The following is a 26175-nucleotide window of genomic DNA, read 5'->3' on the forward strand; positions in this document are numbered from 1 at the left end:
AGGATATTGAAATGAGGTAAAAATCTGGAAAAGGTAGGTTATGGGCAAGGTGGAATGCTTTAAAGCACCTCCACGCTGTCACATATGATTGGAGGGTTCTGGGGGAAACTGCTTGGAGGATGGTGTCGAGCGAAGTTTCAAGGAGAGGTTTAATTGGGTGGTTCATGGGAACATTAGTTCGGAATAGTGAGGTACTTGAGTTGGAAATTGGTCCGCCTCTGGAGCAAACGTCTTGAATTTATGAAAAAAAAAAAATGAGAAAGATAGTCAACGATTTGATTTTCTGAACCGGGAATATGTTTGGCGACCATGATAAATATATAGCAAACTGAGATCCAGATGAGACGTCTTAAAAGGGGCGTCAGGGCAGGTGAATGAGAGCGGCCATTATTGAACACTGTACTGTTGCTTCGTTGTTGCAATGCTCTAAAATACTGTTAGTGGTCCATTCTTTCCCCCACAGAAAAGCTGCTATATGACGGGTTAAAGCTCGAACAGCGCTGAGGACTGTGGAAAGTCCTGCAGCTGGGGGGGACTTGGGGATGCAAACCAGTTTCCTTGATAAAACCCGACTGTGGGAGCTGCGTCTGTGAAAAGTTGGATTTCGATGGGGGGTACGATTGGCGGTGGAGGCAGCCTCATGTTTGAATAGGCCCCTGGGGCTTGAGGGGAATGAGAGTAAAAGGGGGGGAAAGAAGATGTGTGAGCCAGCGCTGGAGGCTGAGGCAGCCTCACGCTTGCATCGGCTGCTGTAGTAGAGTGCCACGGTAAAGGGGAGGGGTTTGAGAAAGAAGGAAGCAGCTGTTGGAGTGCATGTGAAGCTTGGCCTGCTAGCAGAGGCAGTCTCACGCTAGCTTCTGCTAGAGGAGCTGAAGGTCACTAAGAAGGAAAAGGGGAAGATAGAGAAGGGAGATGAGTCTGATGTGCTGAGAAAGGGCGGGCAAGCCCAGCTGCATGCAGAGCTGCATCGACGAGAGCCATGGTGCTGGGCTGAGCCGAATCTGAAGGGGAGTGGGGCCTTGCGGTGAGATGAGGGGATCGTCTGAAGCTCACTGACGGCTTGGCGTGGCAACCTGAAGCTTGGATAGTGCCGGATCTCGTGTGGGAAAGAGGAGGAGTGGAGCATAGCAAGCTTGCAGTCTTGCGAGCTTTGCTCATTTTGCTGGTCACCTTTAGAGGTGGTGATTTGGGCAAGAGGTTAGCTGATTGCGTGCTAACGTAACAAGTGTACAGTTCCTCTTTGCTCAATCGCCCCGAGAACTGCACGTCGTTATTTATCAGTGCTTTCCTCAAGCCCGCGACTGTCCACTTCTGGATGAGGGAAACCATTGACCCTGTCGAGCGGTAGGATGAAGCCAGAGAAGCTGAAAGCCTTGTCGATGGGGGTGAGACTGGGCTTCGCCGTGTTGGCATGTGTGTGGTTCGGCAGATTCAGCTACGGCCGCGGGATGAGGCCTGGGGCTTGGTGTTGGAGGCTGACTGTGAGGGAGTAGTCCTGGGGTCGGTGGATTGGGGCGGATTATTCGCAGAGAGACCTGGCTCGTCGTGGGACTGGGAAGACTGTGTCAGACATGCTTAGGCAAAGGAGAGAACCAAATGCTTGAAAGCTGTCAAAGAACGGAGTTAAGTAATGCAAATTTACACCCCTTGGTTAATTGGTTACATGTGTGCTCTACCCATGCAATCGGGTTGATTATCTGGCGTGTTCCTGCCGAACTTTCTTTATAAAACATCATTAATTGGTTGCAGTGCTAACTCACTTTTAGAAGAAAACGTCACATGCATAAACATTTAATTTATCTCTCTAATTTATAAACACAACCCCAACAGACATGTTTCACACTGTGATGTGATGCAAACAACCCCCCGGCAGGCAGGATGTCAGGTCATCAGGATGAAAACACCTTTTTTTGCAGGGTGTAGTGGGGTACAGATAAACAGCGACAGGGGTACAACAACAGGTCATAAAACATAACTACCAACAAGACTGACAGGCCATAAAAACACAGCCTAATTTGATTGACATGACTTGCCTGGAAGAGTGAGGGCTATGACACTTTGATAAGAATGCTGAACCCAAAGTCTCAAACACACATTTGCTAGATAAAAGTCACAAAACAAGGAAACAACTTACTCCCAGAAGAAACATCCCATAAACATTTACTTTATCTCACTCTAATTTACAAACGCAACCGTCTTTAACACAATGTAGCCTATAGTAGAAAATCAGCCAGGCTGAAAGCACAGTTTTTGATTAGGGTGTGGGGGTGGTGTGTAGGTAGGTGGCCTACTGTAGGAAGGGGGGACAGATGATGCCCAACAAACAGTCATAAAACATAAATGTCAACAAGATTGACAGGCCATTAAAGAAGCATTTGATTGACAGGTTGACAGGCCTTTGACAGGGGGTCATAAATCAATAAAAATTGAAAGTATGCAAAAAAGTATGTGAACCTTTTGGAATTTCATTGTTTTCTGAATAAATTTGTCATAAAATGTGATCAGATCTTCATCTAAGTCAAGGGTATTGATAAACATAATGTGTCTAAAAATAATAACACAAAAACAATCTGATCTTTCATGTCTTTATTGAACACACTCATTCAACATTCAAAATGGCAGTGGAAAAAGTAAGTGAACACTTAGAATTAATAACTGGTTGACCCCCCTTGGCAGCAATAACCTCAACCAGGTCCTTCCTGTAGCTGTGTTTCAGACCTGCACATCATTGAGGAGAAATTTTAGCCCATTCTTCTTGGCAGAACTGCTTTAGCTCTATCACATTTTTTGGACGTCTCATGTGTATGGCCCTCTTCAAGTCAATCCATAGCATCTCTATTGGGTTGAGGTCTGGGCTCTGACTTGGCCACTCCAAAAGGCGGATTTTGTTTTTCTGAAGCCATTCTGTTGTGGACAACTGACGTACAGACATTCTCACATTATCCTGAAGAATTGTCTGATATACTTAGGAATTCATCTTCCCCGCAATGATTCCAAGATGGCCAGGCCCTGATGCAGCAAAGCAGGCCCAAATCATGATGTTTCCTCCACCATACTTTACAGTTGGGATGATGTTTTCATGATGATATGCCGTGCCCTTTCTACGCCAGATGTAGTGCTGTGTTTTTTCAAAATAGTTCAATCTTAGCTTCATCAGTCAACAAAACATTTTGCCAATACCGCTGTGGAGTGTCAGTGTGCTCTTTTGCAAACTTCAGGCATGCAGCAATGTTCTTTTTAATAAGCAGTGGCTTCCTTCGAGGTGTCCTGCAGTGGATATCCTGCTTGTTCAGTGTTTTATGTATTGTAGACTCATGAACAGAGATGTAACCAAGTTCCAATGATGCCTTCAAATCTTTGGCTGTCATTCGGGGTTGTTTCTTTACCTCATTGACGAGTCTTTGTTGTGCTCTTGGTGTCAATTTGACTGGGCACCCACTTCTTGGTAGAGTAGCAACAGTCCCAAAGTGTCTCCATTTGTAGATTGTTTGCCTAACTGTAGACTGGTGAATTTCTCAAGTCTTTGGAATAACTTTGTAACCCTTGCATTCAATTCAATTCAATTCAATTTATATAGCGCTTTTCACAATGTGCATTGTTCCAAAGCAGCTTTACAGGAGCAAATAAGAAAAACACAGAAAGGTAAAACACAGCACAGTGCATGGTGTTTATAGACCAAGCAAGATCATTATAATAAATAATATCTAATAAATAAATGCATAAATAAATGCAGTCTCCCAGTGAGCAAGCCAACACTGCACTGCTCTGCTCTGCTGTGGCGAGGAACCCAAACTCCAATGATGAATAATGGAGAGAAAAAAAAAACTCGGGAGAAACCAGGCTCAGCCGGGAGGGCCAGATCTCCAGACCGAGCAACGTCCACGAAGAACAGGGAGAGCCCACGAGCCGCGACCCAGGAAGCCCCACCCGCCGAAACCGTGCAGGTCCAACCCGGTCCCATTCCGCGATCAACAACAGACAACAGAGGAACAACCAGGGAAAAGTAGTAATGGCATAATTAACTTTATTCCTCTGTTGTCCGACATCGACAACAAAACAAGACCAACCAGACCAGACCCACACAGTCCCAACAAATGAAACGCCCCGAACCACAACCAACAAGCCCCCCCACTCCCTACAACACCCACCCAGCTACCTCCAATCAAAGTCACTGAGTGCAGCCATAACTTCAAACTGCTGTCATGTGATGTAAGTTTAGCATTAAATACCAAGTATTGTAAATTTAGCATTTATGTGACAGGTAGTCCGTCTTTGCTCTCGGTTGGGGATGGAATTGTTTGAGCTGGGCCGGCCAGATGGTCGCCTTTTTCTTGGGTGGTGATGGAATTGCCTTGGATGGAGCTGGGATGGTCAGTCAGTCCTCAGGTTCTCGCAGGAGGATGGTACGGGATTTTCCGATGTAGCTGGCGTAATCTCTAGTTGTGGATGGGCATATGACGTTCATCTGGGCCTGGCGGAATCTCTCCCTACCTCGGGATGGGCATCCCGAGGCGAGGGCAGAAACAGAAAGAGAATAATTAGCGTAGCTGCTGTTCATTAGCTATGTATTAGTGAATGCTTGGCTGAAAAGATGTGTCTTTAATCTAGTTTTAAATTGGGAGAGTGTGTCTGACCCTCGAATAGTATCGGGGAGGCTATTCCAGAGTTTAGGTGCTACGTATGAGAAAGCTCTACCCCCTTTGGTGGATTTAGTTATTCTAGATGTTATCAAAAGTCTGGAGTTTTGATATCTTAGAGAGCGAGATGGGTTGTAGTGTGGTAGAAGCTCTGTTATGTAGGTAGGGGTTAAACCGTTTAAGGCTTTATAAGTAATTAAAAGAACTTTAAAGTCAATACGATACTTAATGGGTAACCAGTGAAGGGTTGATAACATTGGGGTTATGTGATCGTATTTTCTGGACCTGGTTAGAACTCTGGCAGCTGCATTCTGAACTAACTGTAGTTTGTTTATTGATGCTGCAGGACAACCACTAAGCAGTGCATTACAGTAGTCAAGTCTTGAGGTCACAAATGCATGAATAAGCTTCTCTGCGTCAGCCACACATGAAATATTTCGCAATTTGGCAACATTTCTAAGGTGGAAGAAGGCTGTTTTTGTGACATTTGAGATGTGATTTTTAAATGACAGGTTGCTGTCTAATATAACGCCAAGGTCTTTAACTGTATTTGTTGGAGTAACAGTGCAGCCTTCAATTTGCAGGTCATAATCCGGAATATTCTGCTCACGTGTCTTTGGTCCGATAAGTAATATTTTTGTTTTATTAGAATTTAAAAGAAGGAAATTACAAGTCATCCAATGCTTTATATCGTCGATGCACTCTGCCAATTTGGATAGTTGGAAGGAATCATCTGGTCTTGATGAGATATATAGCTGAGTATCATCTGCATAACAGTGGAAGCTAATTCCTTGTTTTCTAATAATGTTTCCAAGGGGCAGCATGTATATGGAGAATAGCAAGGGTCCTAAAACCAATCCCTGAGGTAATCCATAATTTACTTGTGTTAGATTTGATGATTCCCCATTTAAATGGACAAATTGATGTCTGTCTGATAAGTAAGATCTGAACCATTGTAGTGCCTGTCCCTGAATACCGGTATAATTGTGTAAGCGATCTAGAAGTATTTTATGGTCTACAGTATCGAACGCAGCACTAAGGTCAAGCAGGATTAGGAGTGAGATGTTACCTTTATCTGATGCTATAAGCAGGTCGTTTGTAATTTTAACGAGCGCAGTTTCAGTACTATGATGCGGTCTAAAGCCTGACTGGAATTTTTCTTGTATGTCATTATTTTGTAAGAAAGAGCACAACTGAGTGGACACTACTTTTTCTAGTATTTTAGACAGGAAAGGGAGATTTGAAATCGGTCTATAGTTTCCTAGTTCTTTGGGGTCTAAGTTTGGTTTCTTGATAAGAGGCTTAATGACGGCCAGTTTAAAGGCTCCTGGGACATGGCCTAGATTAATTGACGAGTTGATAATGTTATAAATGGGCTCAATTGCAACGGGTAATAATTCTTTTAATAATTTAGTTGGTATGGGGTCTAATAAGCAAGTTGTAGGTTTAGATGTTGCAATAAGTTTAATTAAATCTTCCTGTTTTATAGGTGAGAAACACTGTAGCCTTTCTTTTGGGGCGATGGTTGGTACTAATTTATAGGACAGACTTGGAGGTTGAGTTTTTACTATTTTGTCTCGTATGTTTTCGATTTTCTCTGTAAAAAAAATTCATGAAATCATTGCTACCAAGGTGCGGTGGAATACCCAGGTCAGGTGAAGTCTGTTTATTTGTTAGTTTAGCAACTGTACTAAATAAAAACCTTGGATTGTTTTTGTTAGTTTCTATGAGGTTACGGAGGTGCTCAGCCTTTGCTGCTTTTAGTGCCTTTTTATAACAGTTCGCACTCTCTTTCCACGCAATTTTAAAGACCTCTAATTGGGTTTGTTTCCATTTGTGCTCCAGTTTACGTGTTTCTCTTTTAAGGGCGCGAGTGGTGCTATTGTACCATGGTGCTGCGTTTTTCTCATTAATCTTTTTTGACTTCATAGGTGCGACAGCTTCTAATGTATTAGAGAAAATAGTTCCCAATTTGCTGGTCATGTTATCGAGCGATTCTGTATTTATTGGTATGGTTATTAAAGGAGTCAGATCTGGCAAGCTCTTTGCGAAACTATCTTTAGTAGTCGAGGTAATTGTTCTACCCTGTCGATAACGAGTTAAACGGCTGATTTCTGCAGTGCGCAGTGTACATGTTATAAGATAGTGATCAGTGACATTGTCGCTTTGAGGTATAATATCTATATTGGCTAGATCGGCTCCGTGAGATATAATCAAGTCTAGTGTATGATTAAATCGATGAGTGGGTCCATTGATGTGTTGTGTTACTCCAAAAGAGTGTAATAGCTCTGTAAACGCCACTGCTAATGCATCGTTAGCACTATCTACGTGGATATTAAAGTCTCTGACAATTAGTACTTTATCAACGTTAACCAATAGGTCCGATAGGAAGTCCGCAAACTCTTTCAGAAAATCAGTGTAGGGACCAGGGGTCTATACACCGTAGCCAACGTACAAGAAAGCAATGATTTTTTTACTGTCAATTGGAACAATTATGTTCAACGCAAGCACTTCAAATGATTTAAATTTATGCTCCGTTCTCTGAGTTACAGTAAGAAAGTCTCTAAAGATTGTTGCGACACCGCCACCTCGACCAACCGGACGTGGCTCATGCATATAACAGTAGCTTGGTTGTGTACACTCATTTAGACCGTAATAATCATTTGGTTTAAGCCATGTTTCGGTAAGGCAAAGTATATCAAAACTGTTTTCTGTGATCATTTCATTTACAATAACTGCTTTTGAATTTAGTGATCTAATATTAAGTAGGCCGAACTTTATGAGTTTGTTTTGGTCGATTATTACATTGTCCTCAGGTTTAATCACGATTCGATTTTTTCTCTGAGATTTGGCTATTTTGTTATTTTGTAGTATTATTCGGGGGACAGACACAGTCTCTATGCATTTGGAAGCAGTAACATTTCTAACAGATGAGTGGGAGGAACACAGACTATGGTTGAAGTTTTGACTTACCGCTGGGAGACGTAGTCAAGCGGTGCGTAGCGTCTTTGAGATGTTGTCAGACAGAAGAACCGCTCCGATGCTGCTGGGGTGCAGGCCGTCAGGGCGGAAGAACCTAGGTCGCTCGCAGAACAGATCAAAATTATTAACAAAGAGCAGCTTCTGTTCAATACACCATGCCACAACCATTTATTTAGAGCAAATAGTCTACTGAACTTTTCATTCCCTCGTCGGTAGGTAGGAAGCGGCCCTGATACGATGATCCTCGCCGTGGGCGATGCGTTGCGTAGCGTCTCGATCAGACTCCTGAAGTCCCTCTTCAGGATCTCCGACTGCCTCATCCTGATGTCATTCATCCCCGTTTGCAGCACGACAGCTCTGACGTTAGCATTGTCCTTCAGGATCGCAGGTACCTGCGCAGAGACATCAAGAACACGGGCGCCAGGAAAACAATGAGTGCGCACCTTACCTTTAGTGGAGGAAGTGCGTACGTTCCGGACGATTGAGTCTCCGATGACCACTGCGTTGCATTCCGTCTCGCAGAGGGTTGCAAAGCGGTTCCTGGTCGGGATCTCGAAGACCGGTGGCGGCGGTTGGGTTATCGCTCCAGTCCTGTCTCGTGCCTTTCGCTGTGGGTGTGCCGGTGCAGGAGTGAAGTTCATTTTTGCTGACCGTGTTCTCGAAGCCTGGGCTCTGTGCAGAGAAACACGCGGAGTAGAAGTGGAAGGAGTATTAAAATTGCGATGAAAACTTACCGCGGATTTGCGAGCGTCAGCTCTGGATGTTTCCAGCGCCGTTTTACGTTCTCGCAGCCGTGCCTGCTTCTCTAGTAGATCCTGGATCTGCTTCTCCACAGCCTCCAGTTCCGACTGAAGTGCGATCGTTTCCTCATCTGCACTCAGAGGTACAAACACATCTGAAACATTAGCCATTAGTGATGTAATAATGAGAACAGTGTGTTAAGCAGTGAGCAGGCAGGCTGGGAATGCTAACAGCCTGAGGCTAATAGCGAGTGATCCTATAAAAATAAATTATCTGTGCGTTTAAGGATGATTTTTGGTATGGGATATACTTAAGGATTTGTTTTACCCTTGGTGAATAACAATTTAAAACACAAGTCTTAAGATATAACAAGAATAAACGATGTATTAAGAATAAGTTTGAAAGAGCTCCGACTCAAACCTCTCTCAGCAAACAGGAAGTGACGTCCAAACCATTCCCTGCATGCCTTATGTAAATCAACAATTCTTGATCATAGATCCTCTGAAAGCTCTTTTTGGCGAGGCATGGCTCACATAAGCAAGTTTTTCTTGTGCAGAGCAAACTCCAAAAGTTTGAGGGGGTTTTATCAGTCAAAGTAGCTGTAGTCCACACCTCCAAACTTATTATCTTAACGAGACTCCAGGTGTGCTAAAACCTGACTCCAATTAGCTTTTTTGAGGTCATTAACTCAAGGGTTTACATACTTTTTCCACAAGCACTACAATGTTTTTTTGGTTGTTCTCAATATAGACATGAAAGATAAAAAAAAAATGTTGTGTTATTATTTTAGACACATTTTATTTGTCAATACCCTTGACTTAGATGAAGATCAGATCACGTTATGACAAATTTATTCAGAAAATCCTGAAATTCCAAAAGGTTCACATACTTTTTCTTGCCACTGTAGTATATGCTTATACTACTTATGTGTTCAGATGACATGTTTCAGATATATTATTTGTAGGACATAAGGTAGGCGGTATTTTCCATGTTATTTAGAGTTTTTGTCTACATCAGGCGTGACGCGATATCAAACGATACTATTGATTCTATATTAGTGATATTTTTAAACATTTCGCGTTGTATCTGGTATAGACACGTTCCCATGTTACTGTCAAGTTGAAGTACAGATGTGCTCTGATGTGGTGTGAGCAGTCAGTTATTAAGCAAAGAGCTCAGATTCATCCGCACAGAGCAGCAGTCCCCACGTAAAGAAAATAACTCTGCATATAGCTGACATTTTAAGTTTCAAACTGAGATGGCGACAAAGAGGCCAAAGATAAGGACTGCAGCTTTAAGCCAAGACGCTCTCTGTGCTGGAGGGAGAGATTTCAGTGAATGAGAAATATGAGTCGATTCGTTTACTTAAAAGATTTGTTCAAAAATAATGATTTGTTCATGAACGTAACATCACTATAGTGCACAAAACTTTGCGCGGCCAACCTTTGACGGAGTACATCTGGGGTATGCAAAAATTTTGATTTTACATAGTTTTTTATACTAAAATATAATATATTTTAACAATATTTCGTTATTGTAGTTCCCTTTCTGTCGGTCTCTTGACGTTGTGTCGAACCGACAGATGGGTTTCGCCCTTGAGAACCTATCGCTTCCGACTATTTTAGAAAAGGCCAATGAAATTGGTATAAAAGGGAGACGACGTGCTGCATTCATGCACCTTTTTGTTCTTCGGAGCTTTCACACATGATCGACTTCGAGACATCAAACTCTAAGCCGAATTACTGCTGGAATCTTACGATGTGGTGCAGTGGACTGGCCCTTCCTGCGGCGACACCCCTGTGCGTCTCGGCAGTTCCAGAAGTGTTCAAGTTTTTTCACTAAAAGAGCAAATTTTCCAGCGTTGCATGTCCCGCTGTTGTCCTGGGTGCAACACACTCATCAAGGAGGGGGACGGATACGATGTCTGCTTCCAGCACGCTGGGGCAGCCTTTGTGGGTTTGTCCTGCCCATGCTGCGGGCGGTTGACGATTCAGACATTGCGTTCATGGGTGGCTGTGTTCCCACGGACTCAGCCACCACCTTGGCTGCTTCCTGTTCCGTGACAGCAGTGGTTACGGCGAGCAGCGAGGGTGATATGAGGATTACTGTGAACCTAATCCGTCAGCCACTGGCTCGCAGACCGTTCGCACCTCGTCTTGCTCGTCTGACCGTTCCCCAAGAGACGGTCCCACCGTCTTGTTCCTCAACCACGTATTCGGAAATGGTGCGTGATGTTGATGATGAGATGTCCCTTGCAGCATCGGAGGGTGACTCCGACGATTCCTCGGAGCTCACTCCCTCGGGGGGTCGAGCCCAGGAAGAAGCGGACATTGAAATGTCATCCATGCTTTCCCGGGCCGCCGGCATTGGGTTGCAGTGCACTGCACTGCCTCTCCCAACACTCGCGGCTGGATACATGGTACCTCGGGTTTGAGCGCGGCTCCAAGCTGCGCTCGCCCCCAGTGCCGTGTTTTCCCGGAAATGCATGAGGAACTTAGTAAGGACCTGGATTGCCCCCTTTCGGCGCGTGCACGTCAAACTATTTCTGTCGCCCTTTCTTCCCTCGATGGTGGGGCAGGTAGAAGATACGTTGATGTCCCCAAGGTGGAGTGTGCCGTCGCGGTGCACTTGTGCAGCAGACCGCGGCCTCCTGGGGGGCTCGACCTAGACTCCCGTACAAAGCATGTAATTTTCGGCATCTCTGGTGTCGAGAACTTACACTGCTGCGGGCCAAGCTGCCTCCTCTCTCCACGCTATGGCCATCCTGCAGGTCGATCAGGCCAAGGCGTTGAGAGAGCTCCACAAGGGTAAGACCGACCCAGCGCTTATGCAGGAACTCCGCTCCGCCACCGACCTCGCTCTACGTGCAACCAAAGTGACCATGCAGGCCCTGGGTTGGGCAATGTCCACACTTGTGGTCCTGGAGAGACACCTCTGGCTGAACCTTGCACAGATGAATGATGCCGGGAAAGTCCATTTTCTCGACGCACCCATTTCGCAAAAGGGGGCTGTTCGGTGATACTGTCGAGCCGCAGTTCTCGACAGTAAAAAAGCAGAAAGAGACTATGAAGCATATCATCTCCCGCCGCGATTCGGCCGCCCTCCGGCCCTCGAGATCCCATGCACCGTCTGCTTCCCAGCAGCCCTGGCCGTCGAAGAGGAGACCACCACCCTGTCAGCAGCCGCGGCGGAAGCAGAAGCGGCCCTCATGAGAAGACCCCAGGGAGAATACCATCGGGCCCGACCCCAGCCATTCCATTGCTGGTTGGTCGATCCGGCACGGTTCCTGCCCCATCCCAACAGCCCACTTTCTCAAGAAGAGTTTCCTCTCTCTCTGGGTGTTTATCACAGCCACTCTCACCCTCTACACAATGGTGTTCGGCAACTCGATGTTGCATCACGGCGAGACCCAATGTCGAGGATAATCAGCAGCCCTCAGCACTCTCAGTCGACGGTGCGTTGTGCTACATCATCGCCAGGCAGGAAAGTCAGCAGAGCCAATTCCCCACGGCGAGTGAACCGCACTGCCAGCCGTCAAACCACCCCCGGGAGGTCGATGAAGCAGAACGTACCACTAGCCCCCCCCCTGTCTCGGCCCCTGGGAGCCTGACAAGAGCTTCCCATACCGTCACGGTGGCTACGGGATACGATCTGTCTCGGCTACGCGATCCAACTCCCCAGACGCCTGCCCAAGTTTCGGGGCATCCTCTCAAACCTCAGTCAGAGGCAAGGATGCTCCCGTGCTTCGGGCCGAGGTTGCCACCCCTCTGGAGAAGGAAGCGATCATGCTCGTCCCTCAAGCCGAGATGTTCAACGGGTCTTACAGCCCGTATTTCATCGTCCCCAAAAAGGAGGGGTTGCTAGATCTGCGTACCCTGAACAGGCACCTACTCAAGCTGCCGTTCAGGATGCTCACGCAGAAGTGCATCCTGGCGTCTATCAGATGTCAACATTGTTTCATGGCAATCGACCTGAAGGACGCTTACTTTCATGTCTCAATTCTCCCTCATCATCGCCCGTTCCTACGGTTTGCTTTCGAGGGTCGGGCATATCAGTACAGAGTCCTCCATTTTGGTTTGTCCCTGTCAGCACAAGTCTTCATGAAGATCGTGGAAGCCGCCCTCACTCCCCTCAGGGAGAGAGGTGTGCGGCTAATAAACTATCTCGACGACTGGCTCATCTTGGCACACTCGCGAGATCTGTCATGTACACACAGTGCTTTGGCACCTAGATCGATTGGGACTACAGGTCAACCGAGAAAAGAGCAAGCTCTCCCCTGTGCAGAGCATCCTCTTTCTTGGTATCGAACTCAACTCTGTCTTCATGACAGCGCGACTGACTACAGAGCATGCTCAGTCAGTGTTGAACTGCCTGGAACATTTCAAGCAGTCAGCGGTCCCCCTGAAACAATTTCAGAGGCTCCTGGGACACATGGCATCCTCGGGTTGATGCACATGAGACCGCTCCAACACTGGCCACAGAGTCGAGTTCCCTGGAGAGCATGGCACACCGGCAGCAGGCGGATGGCCGTTACGTCTCTCTACCGACGCACCCTAACCCCTTTGTCTTCAATGACCTTTCTACGGACGGGGTCCCTCTCGGGAAGGTCACGAGGCACGTCGAGGTGACGACAGATGCCTCCCTGCATGGTTGGGGTGCCGTGTGCAATGGGCACTCAGTGTTGGGGCGATGGACAGGCCCCCGCCTGCGCTGGCATATCAACTGCCCAGAGTTGTTGGCTGTGCTACTTGCACTGAAGGGGCTACAACCTCTCGTGCAGGACAAGCACGTGCTGGTTTGGTTGGACAGCACAACTTCCGTAGCGTATATCAACCGCCAGGGTGGCGTTTGCTCACGGCAGTGAACACGACTCACCGGACGCCTCCTCCTGTGGAGTCATCAGGTGATCAGCTCACACATATCCCAGGCGACCTGTCAGTTGACGCTCACACATATCCCAGGTGACTCTCTCGTCAGTTGACGCCTCGCGGAGAGTGGCGACTCCACCCCTGCGCAGTCTAGCTCATTTGGGTGCATTTCGGGTAGGCTCAGATAGACCTGTTCGCCTCCCTGGACACCACCCATTGCCCGCTATGGTACTCCCCATCCGAGGCCCCCCTCGGCATGGATGTTCTAGCGCACAGCTGGCCGCGGGACAAGCGGAAGTACGCCTTCCCCCCAGCGAGCCTCATTGCACAGATCCTGTGCAAGATCAAGGAAGAGGATCATCAAGTGCTACTAGTTGCACCATACTGGCCCAACCGGACTTGGTTCTCAGAGCTAATGCTCTCGACGACAGCTCCCCCTGGCCGATTCCCCTGGCGAAGGACCTGTTTTCTGAGAGGAAGGGCACGTTATGGCATCCCAGGCCAGAACTCTGGAACCCCCATGTCTGGCCCCTGGACGGTACGAGGAGATCCTGAGTGGATGACTTAGGCTAGGGCCCCGGCCACTAGGTGGCTATACGCCCATAAGTGGCGCCTCTTCTCATCCTGGTGCTCTTCTCGAAGAGAAAAGCCCTGGAGTTGCTCGATCGGGAACGTGCTGTCCTTCCAGAGACTCGAGTGTAATCTCTCCCCTTCCACACTGAACGTGTATGTAGACGCCATTTCCGCTCATCACGACCCAGTTCCTGGTAAGTCTGTAGGACAGCACAAACTGATCATTAGGTTCCTAAGGGGCGCGAGAAGGCTACCGCCTCGTCCATGCTCCGTACCCTCTTGCGACCTTGATGTGGTCCTTACGGACCTCAAGAGGGCCCCCTTCGAGCCCCTTGGAGATGCCGCTCTTTCTCACATCACGATGAAGACGGCTCTCCTGATGGCACTCACCTCCAAGATGGTAGAGGACGTACAAGCATTCTCTGTGTTCACAGATTGCCTAGAACTCGGGCCCGGTGATTCTCACGTTATCCTGAGACCCCGGCCCGGCTACATGCCCAAAGTTCCCACCCACTCCCCCTAGAGGCCAGGTGGTGAATTTGCAGGCGCTCCCCCACTGGGGAGGAAGACCCAACCCCATCCATGTTGTGTTCAGTACGTGCATTGCGCCTCTACTTGGACCGCACACAGAGCTTCAGGAGCTCTGAGCAGCTCTTTGTCTGTTTTGGAGTCCAGCAGAAGGGGAGGGCTGTCTCAAAACAGAGATTGGCGCACGGGATCATGGACACTGTCACTATGGCGTACCGGTCCCAAGACCGCCCGTGCCCATTGGTAGTGTGAGCTCACTTCACTCGGAGTATAGCCTCCTCATGGGCACTGGCTCAGGGCGCCTCTCTAGCAGACATTTGCAGAGCTGCGGGTTGTGCTACGCCCAACACCTTTGCGATGTTCTACAGCCTCCGCGTAAATGGGTGTCAGTTCGAGCCTTGCAGGGCATCAGTTAAGACTGGCGGCCGGTAGGGCATATGCCTGCGAAATCACCTTCCCCTTCCTAGGTGGGTCAGCGTGCAATTTTCGCCCCCCCCTTCCTCCCCCACTGGGTGAAGAACAGGCATTTCATCCATCACTAAGCAAGCACCTCCTGCGGGCGGGCTGGGCAGTGCAGCCCTGCTCCTTAGGCCGGGTACCAACTGAGTACTCCTCAGGCTCCTCAGACCAAAGGTGAATGAATGCAGCACGCCGTCTCCCTTTTATACCCGGATATACCCGGGCGGAGTACGTCATGCAAATTTCATTCACCAATTTCATTGGCCTTTTCTAAACTAGTCAGAAGTTGATAGTTTCTCAAGAGCGAACCCCATCTGTCGGCTCGACACAACGTCTCGTTCCCTCCATCAGGGAACTGAGGTTACATCTGTAACCAAGACGTTACATCCATAACCAAGACGTTGTAATGTGTTATATTGTTTAGGCTTTGAAACATTCTTGCATCACAAGCTTGTTATTTATCGTCATGTTAGCACATGGCCTGTCTGAGGTGAGCCGCAAGTAAACTCTGAGGTAAATGTTAAAGCCGTTTTGGTGTGAAGCATCGATCACTTGTAAAACTTTATAATTTTCTAAAATTTAAAATGGAAGCGATCACATCTATCACATGGGTCGGTTGCCCAGAGGGTTGCTGCAGCAGGAATACGGATATAAAATAAATGAATGTAACTTCACAAGTTTGGGAACTTTTGGCTGGCAACCAATCTTTAAAGTCACTAGAAAATACACACACCATCAGAGAGAGTTTTTTGTGATGTCAGATCAGTTAGTCCATTTTGGTTTAGTCCATACATACATTTATTCATTTGGCAGACGCTTTTATCCAAAGCGACTTACAAGTAGGGTGCAGTGGGCAGTTATCAATGCAGAGCAAACGGGGGTAAGGTGCCTTGCTCAAGGGCACTTCAGTCATTTCCTGGTGGCACTGAGAATTGAAACAGCGACCTTCTGGCTACGAGTCCAACTCTCTAACCACTAGGCCACAACTGACCCACAAGACTGTTTTCCAAGCGCATGCAGAGCAAGGCATGCAGAGCAAAGACATGACTGCCCAGGTCTAATGGTAGCTATAGACTTATGGTAAAGCTAAGACATTTCGTTGTGTTTATTATTTTAATAATTTTTATATTGCATCGATTTTGGAGAGTTACAGTTACACAAATGAATGTGTTTTGTACTTAAAGAAACCGCATTTCATTGTTTTGATTTGAGGTTCCGTAAATGTGCACTAAACAAGCCTAAAACATTTTTTTATTTATATTCGTTTAAGAATTGTATACCTTAGGCTAAGTTCAACACTTTATTTAAAACAAGGAGAAAAGTCGTTGAGCTTACCTAGTGTTCTTTTCTTTATGTAACTCATTGCCTTTCTGTGTTGAGCATTTAACAATAAAAAGTATTTAAAAACCAACAATATATGCTATATAATAACCCAGCAACAAGAACTTACTATATGATTTGTGACTTCCTGGCTGTTGCTGATATTTTTATTTTTATGATGGATGAAAGGCTTTATAATTTGTTTCCCACAAACTTGATTTTGATTTGTGTCTAGTTATGAGCATAGACTCACATTTAAGCATAGCGCAACGCTTTCATTCAAAGCAACTTACAGTCTTAACAGTTGTTTAGAGAAATAAAAGCTTAAAGAAGGACAGACTAAATATAGGGGAGTTTTTAAAAATAATTTGAGAATTTAATGTGATCGGATTGAAGGTGAAGAATGAACAGGAAATTTTGTGTGCTCTTTTGTGAGAGTACCAGTAGGCGTCACTCATGCTCTGATTTCCGCAGTGTTTTGGATGTAAACGTGTACAGTCAGAGAGAGAGTGGCAGTATGGCTTTTATCTTAAACATGATTGTTTTTTAAATGTTATTCGTTGCTTTGCACCAATCACAAAGACAATTTAACCGATTTGAGTCAATGACAACATTAAAAATGACGAGGTCGAAAAGGAGTAGACCAGAGTCTATTCCTGTCTCGGAGTCGAATCCGACTTTAGGGACATTAAGAGTCGAGGAATCGACTCTTTTGGAGTCGACTCCCAATCCATAACGGTAGGAGACAGAAGCAGCATAACTAGGAAACGGAGCACTGATCGTATATATCAGTATTTACTGAGATACACAGTTTACGATTATGTACATATCACGATATTTTGAACAAAATTCAAAAATAAAACTGAAATTCAAAAAACGTTTATTTTCAAAATATGAACAATTTCAGTAACTTTTTTGTTGCACATACAACTTAATAAATATATATTTTTTAATTTTAAGCCTTAACTGAACCTTCTGTACTGCAGGTTTGTCACTGAAATAATTTGCAATTTTACATGAAATTAAGACCGGTGTCAATTTTGACAGCAAATTTTGATTTAGTTTTATCCGTAGTCTTTTGACTAAAATGCAATTTAGTTTGTCATAATTTAGTCATCCCCATCATTTTAGTTTTAGTCGACGAAATCTACATTATATTTAGTCTACTAAAATCTAACTGTTTTAAGTAATTTAATTGGTGTAATTAAATGTTCCATACTGTTTTGACATAATTTACTTGACCTTAGAATTAAAGTAAACCAGGTCATTACCTTTATTTTTCAGAAACGTTCAGTAACTACTGGATACGCATTGTTGCAACACAGAGAATATTAGACCATGAACGACATGTAACAGTTCATTCAGTCTCATTTTGACTCAATTGACTCGTTCGTTCAGTGAGGGGCGTATTCAATCAGTATATTCAACCAATGAAACGCTCTGACAGAGCTCACCCTCAAACGCCATTGGCTCATGTATCTTTGAAGCTGCACTGTCTTTGCTTGAGACAGTTATGAATGAGAAATATCTTTCAAAAAGACAAATTAAACTGTATTACATTTCTTCAATCATGCAAATCACATACTTGGTTCCATCTTTAGTATGTCATTCAATCTTTTAATGTACAGTAAGACTCACTTCATCACTTCTCTACTCGGTACAGAGCTCGTTATGCAGCAGCTCATCTTAGCGGATATATTAACATTGGCATATAAAAACATTTGTGCTTGCATCCGTAACCAAGACGTTTTCAATACTCTGAAATCTTTTCATGTTTGCCATCCTGGTCTGCCACCATGTTTGGCCCATGACATATTTGAGGGTGCCTTATCCTATGATGTTGCATTGTTCTTGAAGCATTTCATTAAGAAGAAGCATTGGCTTACATATTCAACTTTGAACCGGCGCATCAAGCAGTTCAAGTACAAAGGAACTGATGCTCTCACAAAGCCATGTGCTGTCAACTCTGAGGTGCCTAAGCTTTCTGGGCAAGCCATTCAAAACTGGAATTTCTTAAGATTGCTTCCTGTATTAATTGGTGACAAAGTGTAAAATCCAGAAGATGATGTGTGGCAATTAACTCTCGAGCTTAAAGATATTGTTGATTTGATTTGTGCACAAAAGATTTCAACAGCACAGGTAGCCTATCTTGACATGCTAATCCAAGAATATTTGGAATCAAGAAAGTCTTTATTTCCTGACAGTCCACTGAAACCAAAACATAATTTCTTACGGCACTATCCAGCACTAACTTTATAATTTGGCCCCTTGATTAGATTATGGACGATGCGCTTCGAAAGTAAACACATCTACTTCAAGAGATGTGCTAGGCATTTGAAAAACTTCAAAACCATCTGCATGACCTTGTCTGAAAGACATCAGATGTTTCAGATGTTTCAGACATATCTTTCAGCTGGACCAGGATGCAGTCAACTTCTGCAAGTCAAAGACAGTTGCACATTTTACACCAGCCTTTACAGTGATGCAATCAAACATGCATTCAGAGAGTTTAGCTTTTCAGAAACAAGTACTTGTGTATCCACAGACGTAGTGTATAAAGGCACATCATATAAAAAAGGACATTTTCTTGTGTCAAAAAATGATGAGTCCATTGAGTTTGGAGAACTACTCATTATGTTAATTCATAATGATGCCAATGTGTGTTTTGTGATCGAAATACAGAAAGCCGACTATCATTCTGAGTACCATCTGTACTCTGTGACAAAACAGAGCAGGAGGTTGCAATGTCTTAACATTAATGACCTGGTCAATTTTTATCCATTACCATCATACAATGTTAACGGACATCAAGTCATTCCACTGAAACACAGTGTGTTGTAGAAATAAAGGTCTAGGCCAAAGTGGTGGACAAACCATACTAAATATGCTTGTGCATAGTTAGCAAAAAATTCTCAAACACATTGTATACTCAAAAAAAGTATAGCACCTCTTATAAATGCACAGTGTTCCTTCACTGAGAGTCTAATTACTGCTTGCTTGTTTCCAGAAATGACTGACTCTGAGAGAACTTTTCTTCGCACCGCCATCAAAAAGATTTTACCTGACCTTCCAGAGTTGACAATAAACATTTTAGAAGAGACCTTGCAGTCTCTGGGTGTAGAGACATGTGATGATTTTAAGTTTATCGAGGAAGCTGATTTGCTGTCTGCGCTGAGGCCAGTTCAAGCCCGTAAAGTCCTTGCAGCTTTGAAGCTGTCATGTAAGTCATTTATTGCAGTAAAGAATGTAAACATTGCCCAATGTTGCTGGCATAAAATATCTAAATGTTGGAAATATAAAAATCTTCACTTTGTATAAATTGTGCTTTTGTGTGTTTTTGCAGGTCAGACTCCTGAAAGCAGCAGCTCATCAGTTGATGCCTTGCCAGGACCTTCCACAACCTTGCAGTCATTTTCACCCCAAAGTTCACCATCAACCTCTTCCATCAACTCCCAAAGCCCTAACACAGATTGGGTTTACACCTTTCATGTACCATGGGATAAGTTACCAGAGGAACTGATGCAGTTATTAGAGTGTGGGAAACGACCATGTCCACAAATGAGAAGAGAGATGTTCCGGATTGTAGTTCATGAGATGATGCGAAAAAATCCCTGCCCAGGTAAAAGGAGTACTACTGAAGTTGCCAAAAAGATGGTAGTGAAATATCCTAGATCTCTGCAAGACATAATAGAGGGAGATGTGATTGGCACAGGGTACCACTCTTTGGTTAAGCAACTGCAATATAGGATTGAAAACGTGAAACGATCAACGACCCCAAAATTAAGAAAACGAAAGCATCCCAATAATGAGTCTGACACAGATGAAGTCCCTCCAGAACAGAGAGCAGCAATGCAGGATACGTATGGCTGCATTAACTGGGATTTAAAATCCCTTCCTCTTGGAGAGACCCCAGATAGTCAGCGACAAAAGAAAGAACAACTGAAGATGATGTTTCAGCAAAATGATACAAATACAGATGAGGTCAAACGTCTGATGAAGTTGACTTTCTACACACAGCGTAAACAAGTGATCCAGGGGGATAATATAAAATGCCTTCTGGAAGAGTGGCCATTTTGGTTCAACGAACTTGGAATGGCAGTCCACTTCAAGGAACTTACTGGAATTGGGCTTAAAGAAACTTTTACACGGAATTTGACTCTGAAGGGAGAACGACTCTTGAACTACTTCAATACTGTTGGTGTGGACAAGAACAAAAAGTTCCTGCAGGCTGTAACAACCCTGAAAGTGATGAGGGGGGAGCTGAGTGATTGCTCTGTAGATGTCAAAGAGATGTTGCTGCTTTTGTTATCTTACTTCAATGAGAAGGAAGATGCAATGTTCTGTTATGTTGAGGACACCTGCCTGGCAGAAGAAGTACAGATGGACTAAGTTCGTCTGACTCCCACCCTTGTTGTGTGTGGTAAGTAATTTTTTAATTTCAATTTCTCTAGTATTTCTAACTTTTTTCTGCCTTCCTCCTTTTAGGGTATTTGTACACATATTCTTGTTGCACAATGTTTTTTTACTGTAATATTTTTGTTTTAGTAATTTAGTTTGAATATTTTTATCTTATAGGTCGATCCTGCTTTTCTGCAAAACGGTTCATGCTGTGTGTGGATCAAAACATTGTACTTGACAACCTCCCCTCCTTCGTTTCCGCCGTGTGCATGATGTTTGGTAGCTACTATTGTTTCAACATCCATTACCCATCAGAGTTGGCATCAACCTTGGAGTTTCTGCAGAGGTATGTAATCTTGGATAGGCTTTGTGCAACAATTTCAATTTATTGAACTGAAAAAATAATGGTAGCTAATGCATTAACTTTAGTTGCTTAGTTATGTTTAATTATTTATAGCTTGAGTAAAAAAGATTGTGGGTTATATAATTGTTAATGAAGCTAATTTATAGTAATATTTTTTTCTTTCCCTAGGTGTTTTTTCTCCATCAACCCAGAAAAGGGCACTAAAGTGGAAAAGACAAACACATCCTGCCTTCAGGTGAACCCAAGGGTCCTTACTTTGATTCAGGAACTTTCAGATCATGAGTGGCGTGATGTCTGAAACTGAATATGGACTGATGTCACTAGGACTTTAGACATGTTATGACGTGCCACACTCAGTTTGAAGGTTTGTTTCAGCTCCTGTGTTCAGTTCTTCAGGAAAATCATTCAGCAAGAACATTTTCAGATGAAATTGCTACAGACAAGTTTTTAAACAACTGCTACAGAGTTGTATTGTTATATTTTATGATTTGCATTCCTTGATCTCAGGTAAAAAAAAAAAGTTGTTGTAGATATTCTTTATTTGATCTTTTCTACTCTTTCTCTTGTCTTTGTTTCCTTCCAAGTTTCCTCTTTCAATTCTAATAAGATGATCTTTAATCTGTCTATGCCCTTTGATTTATTTGTAAAGGAAGTACAGTACACACCTTACACATTTCTGTGATAAATATGCATACACAAATTAAGTTTTTTTTTTCACTGCATTGAGGTTAATATTTTAAAAGACAAGTTTTATTGTTTTTTTATTTATCAGAAAGGTGATCTTTTAATGACGTTTCGACTAAACTGTAGGGTTGTTTACATTTACAGTACATATATTTTTACTGAATTGTTCTGGCAACCACAGCTGCTTCTGTAAAAACACATTTTCTGTAGAAAAACACTTAAATGCATGTATTTCCTATAGTAAATTCCCGTACATTTTACAGGGTTTTTTACTGTGGTTTTAAATGTTTGTAATTTTAACAAATTTTTTCAGGTAACCGCAGCTGCTTTTTTCTGTAAAAACAACAGGGTTTTTTGTAGAAAAAAACCTTAAAATGTATATATTTTCTTACAGTAAATTTCCGTAAATTTTACAGAATTTTTATTTTACAGTGACTGTAATTTTTACAAAATTATTCTGGCAACCACAGCTGCTTTTTTCTGTAAAAACAACATTTTTTTGTAGAAAAAAACCCTAAAATATATGTATTTTCTTACAGTAAATTTATGTAAATTTTACAGAATTTTTATTTTACAGTGACTGTAATTTTTACAAAATTATTCTGGCAACCACAGCTGCCAACAGCTAATAGCAACAATTGAATAGAATTAAACATCATATCGTAAAATATCCCAACTAAAATATCCCAAATATGCCAACTTGTTACTAAAAAGTGTGTGTAAATACTTGGGATGTAATGATACTTCATTTTACGATATTTTGCTATGCAAACATGTTACAAAGCGCATCGTAAAGAGAAGGGGATATTTTACGATATGTTTAATTCTATTCATTGAGCGTTCAAGACGCTACCTTCTCAGCACCAGCACGTCACCTGTGCTTATCTCACATACAGTGTGTGGTAGAGAGAAGTCTCTGGGAGAAGGGGAAGCACAAGACACAATTTGTGTCTACACGTGGTTTACAAAGCCTCTTATTTTCCCTCACAATAGCCAGTAAAACACATCAAACTTGAAGTGTGACTGCAGGCGAGTCACTCCGAAACTCATTACAAAGGCAAGGGAAGCTAGGTAAATCATGGACAATTGTCCATTCATATAGATGCCATCGGTCGACTAGGCAGACGAAGGGCTCGTATACCTGGATTGGACGGCAAATTCTCGCTCACTCTTATTATGATTGGGACTTTTTTCCCTTATCGGAGTTTAGGGGCCGTTTACCCGGAGAGGCATCGTACGGACACCACAAGGGGTGGCAAAGTGCTGCGGGCGTGGACCCTCACGCCACAAAATGCCTATTCATCCCCACACCACCTAATCTTCATCACCGCATCCACGAGGAGCCTTTCACTTCCCCCTGACCGCCTAACTCAGCCATAGTCTTCCTCATGTCCGCAGCGCACCTAGACTTGCTAGTTTGCTTCCCCTTGCTGCCTATTCGTGGTGGGACACCCAAAAGATGCCAAAACGTCTCGCTCGCCACCCTTGCATCCGCAGAGCGCCTAGAGTTGGTAGATTGCTGCCCCTTGCTGCCTATGCGTGGCGCGACATCCAAAAGATGCCAAAACGTCTCGCTCGCCACCCTTGCATCCGCAGAGCGCCTAGAGTTGGTAGTTTGCTGCCCCTTGCTACCTATGTGTGGCGCGACATCCAAAAGAAGCCAAAACGTCTCGCTCGCCGCCCTTCTTTCTTTTTTCTCTCCCTCACGGCCGTGGCGCCCCCTAGAGGAGCCGGGCGTCCTTCGTGACCTTGCTCTTTCGTGCTTAGGTTAGGTTTCTGTCAGAAAGACGTCGGATACCCGAGCCAACGCGCGAGGGGGTTTGCGGGCCCATAGAGAACCACTAGAGGCAGGGAGATGTATGTAAAATAAGAAAAAATATTGAATTTCACTTCCCGACCAAGCCTTATTGATATGACGTCGAGAGTCACGTGACGCAACTTTCTGTAATGTTCCGGGCTCCTGGGGCCTCCTTGGCCCGTACGGGAGCCTCTGACACCTGCAACACATCCTATTTCTCTCATAGGTGGCTATCGTACAATGACCCCGGAACGGCCAGGGAGTCTTCAAGTGACCCAGATTCAAATTCTATAGCTCCTCGCGGCCCCCTCATTCGGTTCCCAGAGTTTGAAGTCAGTACGGCCTCGTTATGTTATATATTGCACGTTTTGGGGACGTTGCAGGCCGTTTATTTTTCTGGAATATTTTTTGTGATTTTTTTCAAGCACTTGACGTACAGCGAGGGCCATGGGCTTCGAATATGTGATGCGAGAGGGTGTGACGAACTAGCATTCGAAGCACCAAGGTTTTTGTACAAAAATAAAGCAGAATATTGCTGAAAATGCTGGTCAGAGATTTATTTCTGTGAAAAGTGCATTTGTGCAACACGTGAGCATTTTGACAGCCTGAAGTGTGCAATATAGCTATACGGGGTGCTTCTAGGATACATATCTGTAGGTTTGTCACAAGAAAATGGCTTTACAGTACGAAAAATTGACCGTTTACAGCATTGTCCACCGTTAGCCTAAACGGCTACCTTCAAATAAGTTATGACTGGGACTTCTGGTGGTCTTGCTGAGTCACAGAAAGTCCCAGTCGTAACTTATTTGACAGTCGGTCAGTAGGCTACTAATGAAGAAAACACTTTTCACACAAGAAAAAGCACTAGAAAATGTTCCCTAGGTTCCAGTAAGCCACTCTCTCGGTATGTAAAACAGGGCCCAACAGACTACCAGAATATAAAGTTTGGGGCCCCTCGATCCCACTGCGGCCCAACGGCTGCTGCCGACACTCTTAACCTATCCCATTCATTTTCACGAGCTCACGGTGGTCAAATGGGACAGAAAGGTCTGATTGACCTGCAATTCACGTATATGCCTCGTCACGGGGCCCTGGGTTGTGTTCTGGAGTTCCGCGCCACTCGGACCTCGTTGACCTCTCACTTTGCCCAAAAAGACACCAGCAGCCTTCATATAGGTTGCGAATGTATGCTCTGGAATACAGGGGTCAAAAGGTCACAGGGTCTTAATACTCGGCACGGTATACCGTCGGGTCTCCCAAGCCGGGACATCGAGTACCGTGGTTCTGGCTATGAAATGAAGAAGCCTGCATGAGAGACTTTTGCAAAAAGCACTATAAATCGTTTCCCACAGTTCTAGACAGCCACCCTCACGGTATGTTAATCAAGGGCCTACAGACTACTAGAATCTAAAGTTTGGGGCCCCTCGAGCACCCAGGGTCTGAACGGGAGCCGCCGACACTCTTTACTTATCCCATTCGTTTTCATAAGCTCTTGATGGACAATTAGGGTTGGGGTACAGAATGGTCTGATTGACCTGCAATTCACGAATATGTCTCGTCACAGGGCCCTGCATCATGTTCTGGGGTTCCGCACCCCTCGGACCTCGTTGACCTCTCACTTTGGCCAAAAAGACACCAGCAGCCTACATATAGGTTGCGAATGTACGCTCTAGAATACAGGGGTCAAAAGTTCGTCGGGTCTTAATACTCGGTACGGTATAGCGTGGGGGTCTCCCAAGCCGGGATATCGTGTTCCGCGTCCGTAGACGCTTCCGGAGACAGATTTCCACCTGGAAAGCAACTGCCTCATGAGGCCTTCGCAGGCACAAGTCCCCATAGAGATCAATGCGAGGGAGAGAGATGTATGAAAAATAATAAAAAATATTAAATTTAATATACCGACCTAGCCCTCTCGGTATGTCGTCGAGGGCCAACTGACGCAAGTTTCTGTAAAGTTTCGGGCTCCTGGGGCCTTCGCGGGTGGTACGGGAACCTCTGACACCTGCAACCTATCCTATTATTTTCATAGGTGCCTATCGTACAGAGACCCCCGAACGGCCCCGGGGACTCCGAATGACCCAGATTCAAATTATGTAGCTGCTCGCCGCCCCCTCATTTGGTTCCCAAAGTTTGAAGTCGGTACGGCCTCGTTATGTACTAAATAGCACGTTTTACGGACGTTGTGGGCCGTTTATTTTTCTGGAATATTTTTTGTGATTTTTTTCGATCACTTGCCATACACCGAGGGGTACGGGCTTCGGATATGTGGTGCGTGAGGGTGTGAAGAACCAGCATTCGAAGCCCCGAGGTTTCTGTACAAGAATAAAGCAGACTTTTGCTGAAAATGCTGTTCAGAGATGTATTTCTGTGAAAAGTGCATTTGTAAGCAAAATAAGCATTTTAATAGCCTGAAGTGTGCAATATACCAATATGGGGTGCTTCTAGGATACATAGCTGTAGGTTTGTCATACAAAAGCTTGAAAATTGACTGTTTACATTATTGTCCACTGTAAGCCTACGAGGCTACTGTCAAATAAGTTATGACTGGTACTTCCTGTGGTTTTGCCGAGTCACAGAAAGTGCCAGTCGTAACTTATTTGGCGGGTCCTCATAGGTAGCTAATATGCACACCTTTTTTAAGCTTCTAGAGCACATCTATGAGCCTTAATGCACGTCATTGTGAAGGGCTGTGACTCTCATACACTCTACTGTATGATTAAGCTATATAACTCCTTACTTAGGCTTATAATGACCCTTAATAGTCTTTGTCCATTATTTACCTATGAGGGCCCCATAAGATAAGTTACGACTGGGACTTCCTGT

General features: G+C 44.5%; 2 protein-coding genes across 2 annotated transcripts; one reads left to right on the plus strand and one right to left on the minus strand.

Moving 5' to 3' along the window:
- The first annotated feature begins 220 nt into the window (after positions 1-220).
- On the plus strand, positions 221-20138 carry LOC130551179 (uncharacterized). The gene is made up of 4 exons (XM_057328723.1): positions 221-1622; positions 19116-19328; positions 19452-20058; positions 20126-20138. Exons 2-4 carry the CDS (start codon positions 19118-19120, stop codon positions 20136-20138), a joined length of 831 nt encoding a protein of 276 aa, XP_057184706.1. The 5' UTR covers positions 221-1622; positions 19116-19117.
- On the minus strand, positions 3873-8593 carry LOC130551178 (uncharacterized). The gene is made up of 2 exons (XM_057328722.1): positions 7611-8593; positions 3873-4487 (listed from the first exon to the last, which is right to left on the minus strand). Exons 1-2 carry the CDS (start codon positions 8528-8530, stop codon positions 4376-4378), a joined length of 1032 nt encoding a protein of 343 aa, XP_057184705.1. The 5' UTR covers positions 8531-8593; the 3' UTR covers positions 3873-4375.
- Positions 20139-26175: the final 6037 nt, after the last annotated feature.

The sequence above is a fragment of the Triplophysa rosa genome, unplaced genomic scaffold, assembly GCF_024868665.1.
Source record: "Triplophysa rosa unplaced genomic scaffold, Trosa_1v2 scaffold75_ERROPOS2878189, whole genome shotgun sequence".
Lineage (NCBI taxonomy): Eukaryota > Metazoa > Chordata > Actinopteri > Cypriniformes > Nemacheilidae > Triplophysa > Triplophysa rosa.

What these genes read in the sequence shown, in the direction of transcription:
- LOC130551179 (XM_057328723.1), top strand. Translation starts at nt 19,118, where the DNA reads ATGACTGACTCTGAGAGAACTTTTCTTCGCACCGCCATCAAAAAGATT. An exon ending in TGCAGCTTTGAAGCTGTCAT is followed by an intron (nt 19,329 to 19,451) that starts GTAAGTCATTTA and finishes GTGTTTTTGCAG; the next exon opens with GTCAGACTCCTGAAAGCAGC.
- LOC130551178 (XM_057328722.1), bottom strand. Translation starts at nt 8,530, where the DNA reads ATGGCTAATGTTTCAGATGTGTTTGTACCTCTGAGTGCAGATGAGGAA. An exon ending in CTTGACTACGTCTCCCAGCG is followed by an intron (nt 4,488 to 7,610) that starts GTAAGTCAAAAC and finishes ATCCCGAGGTAG; the next exon opens with GGAGAGATTCCGCCAGGCCC.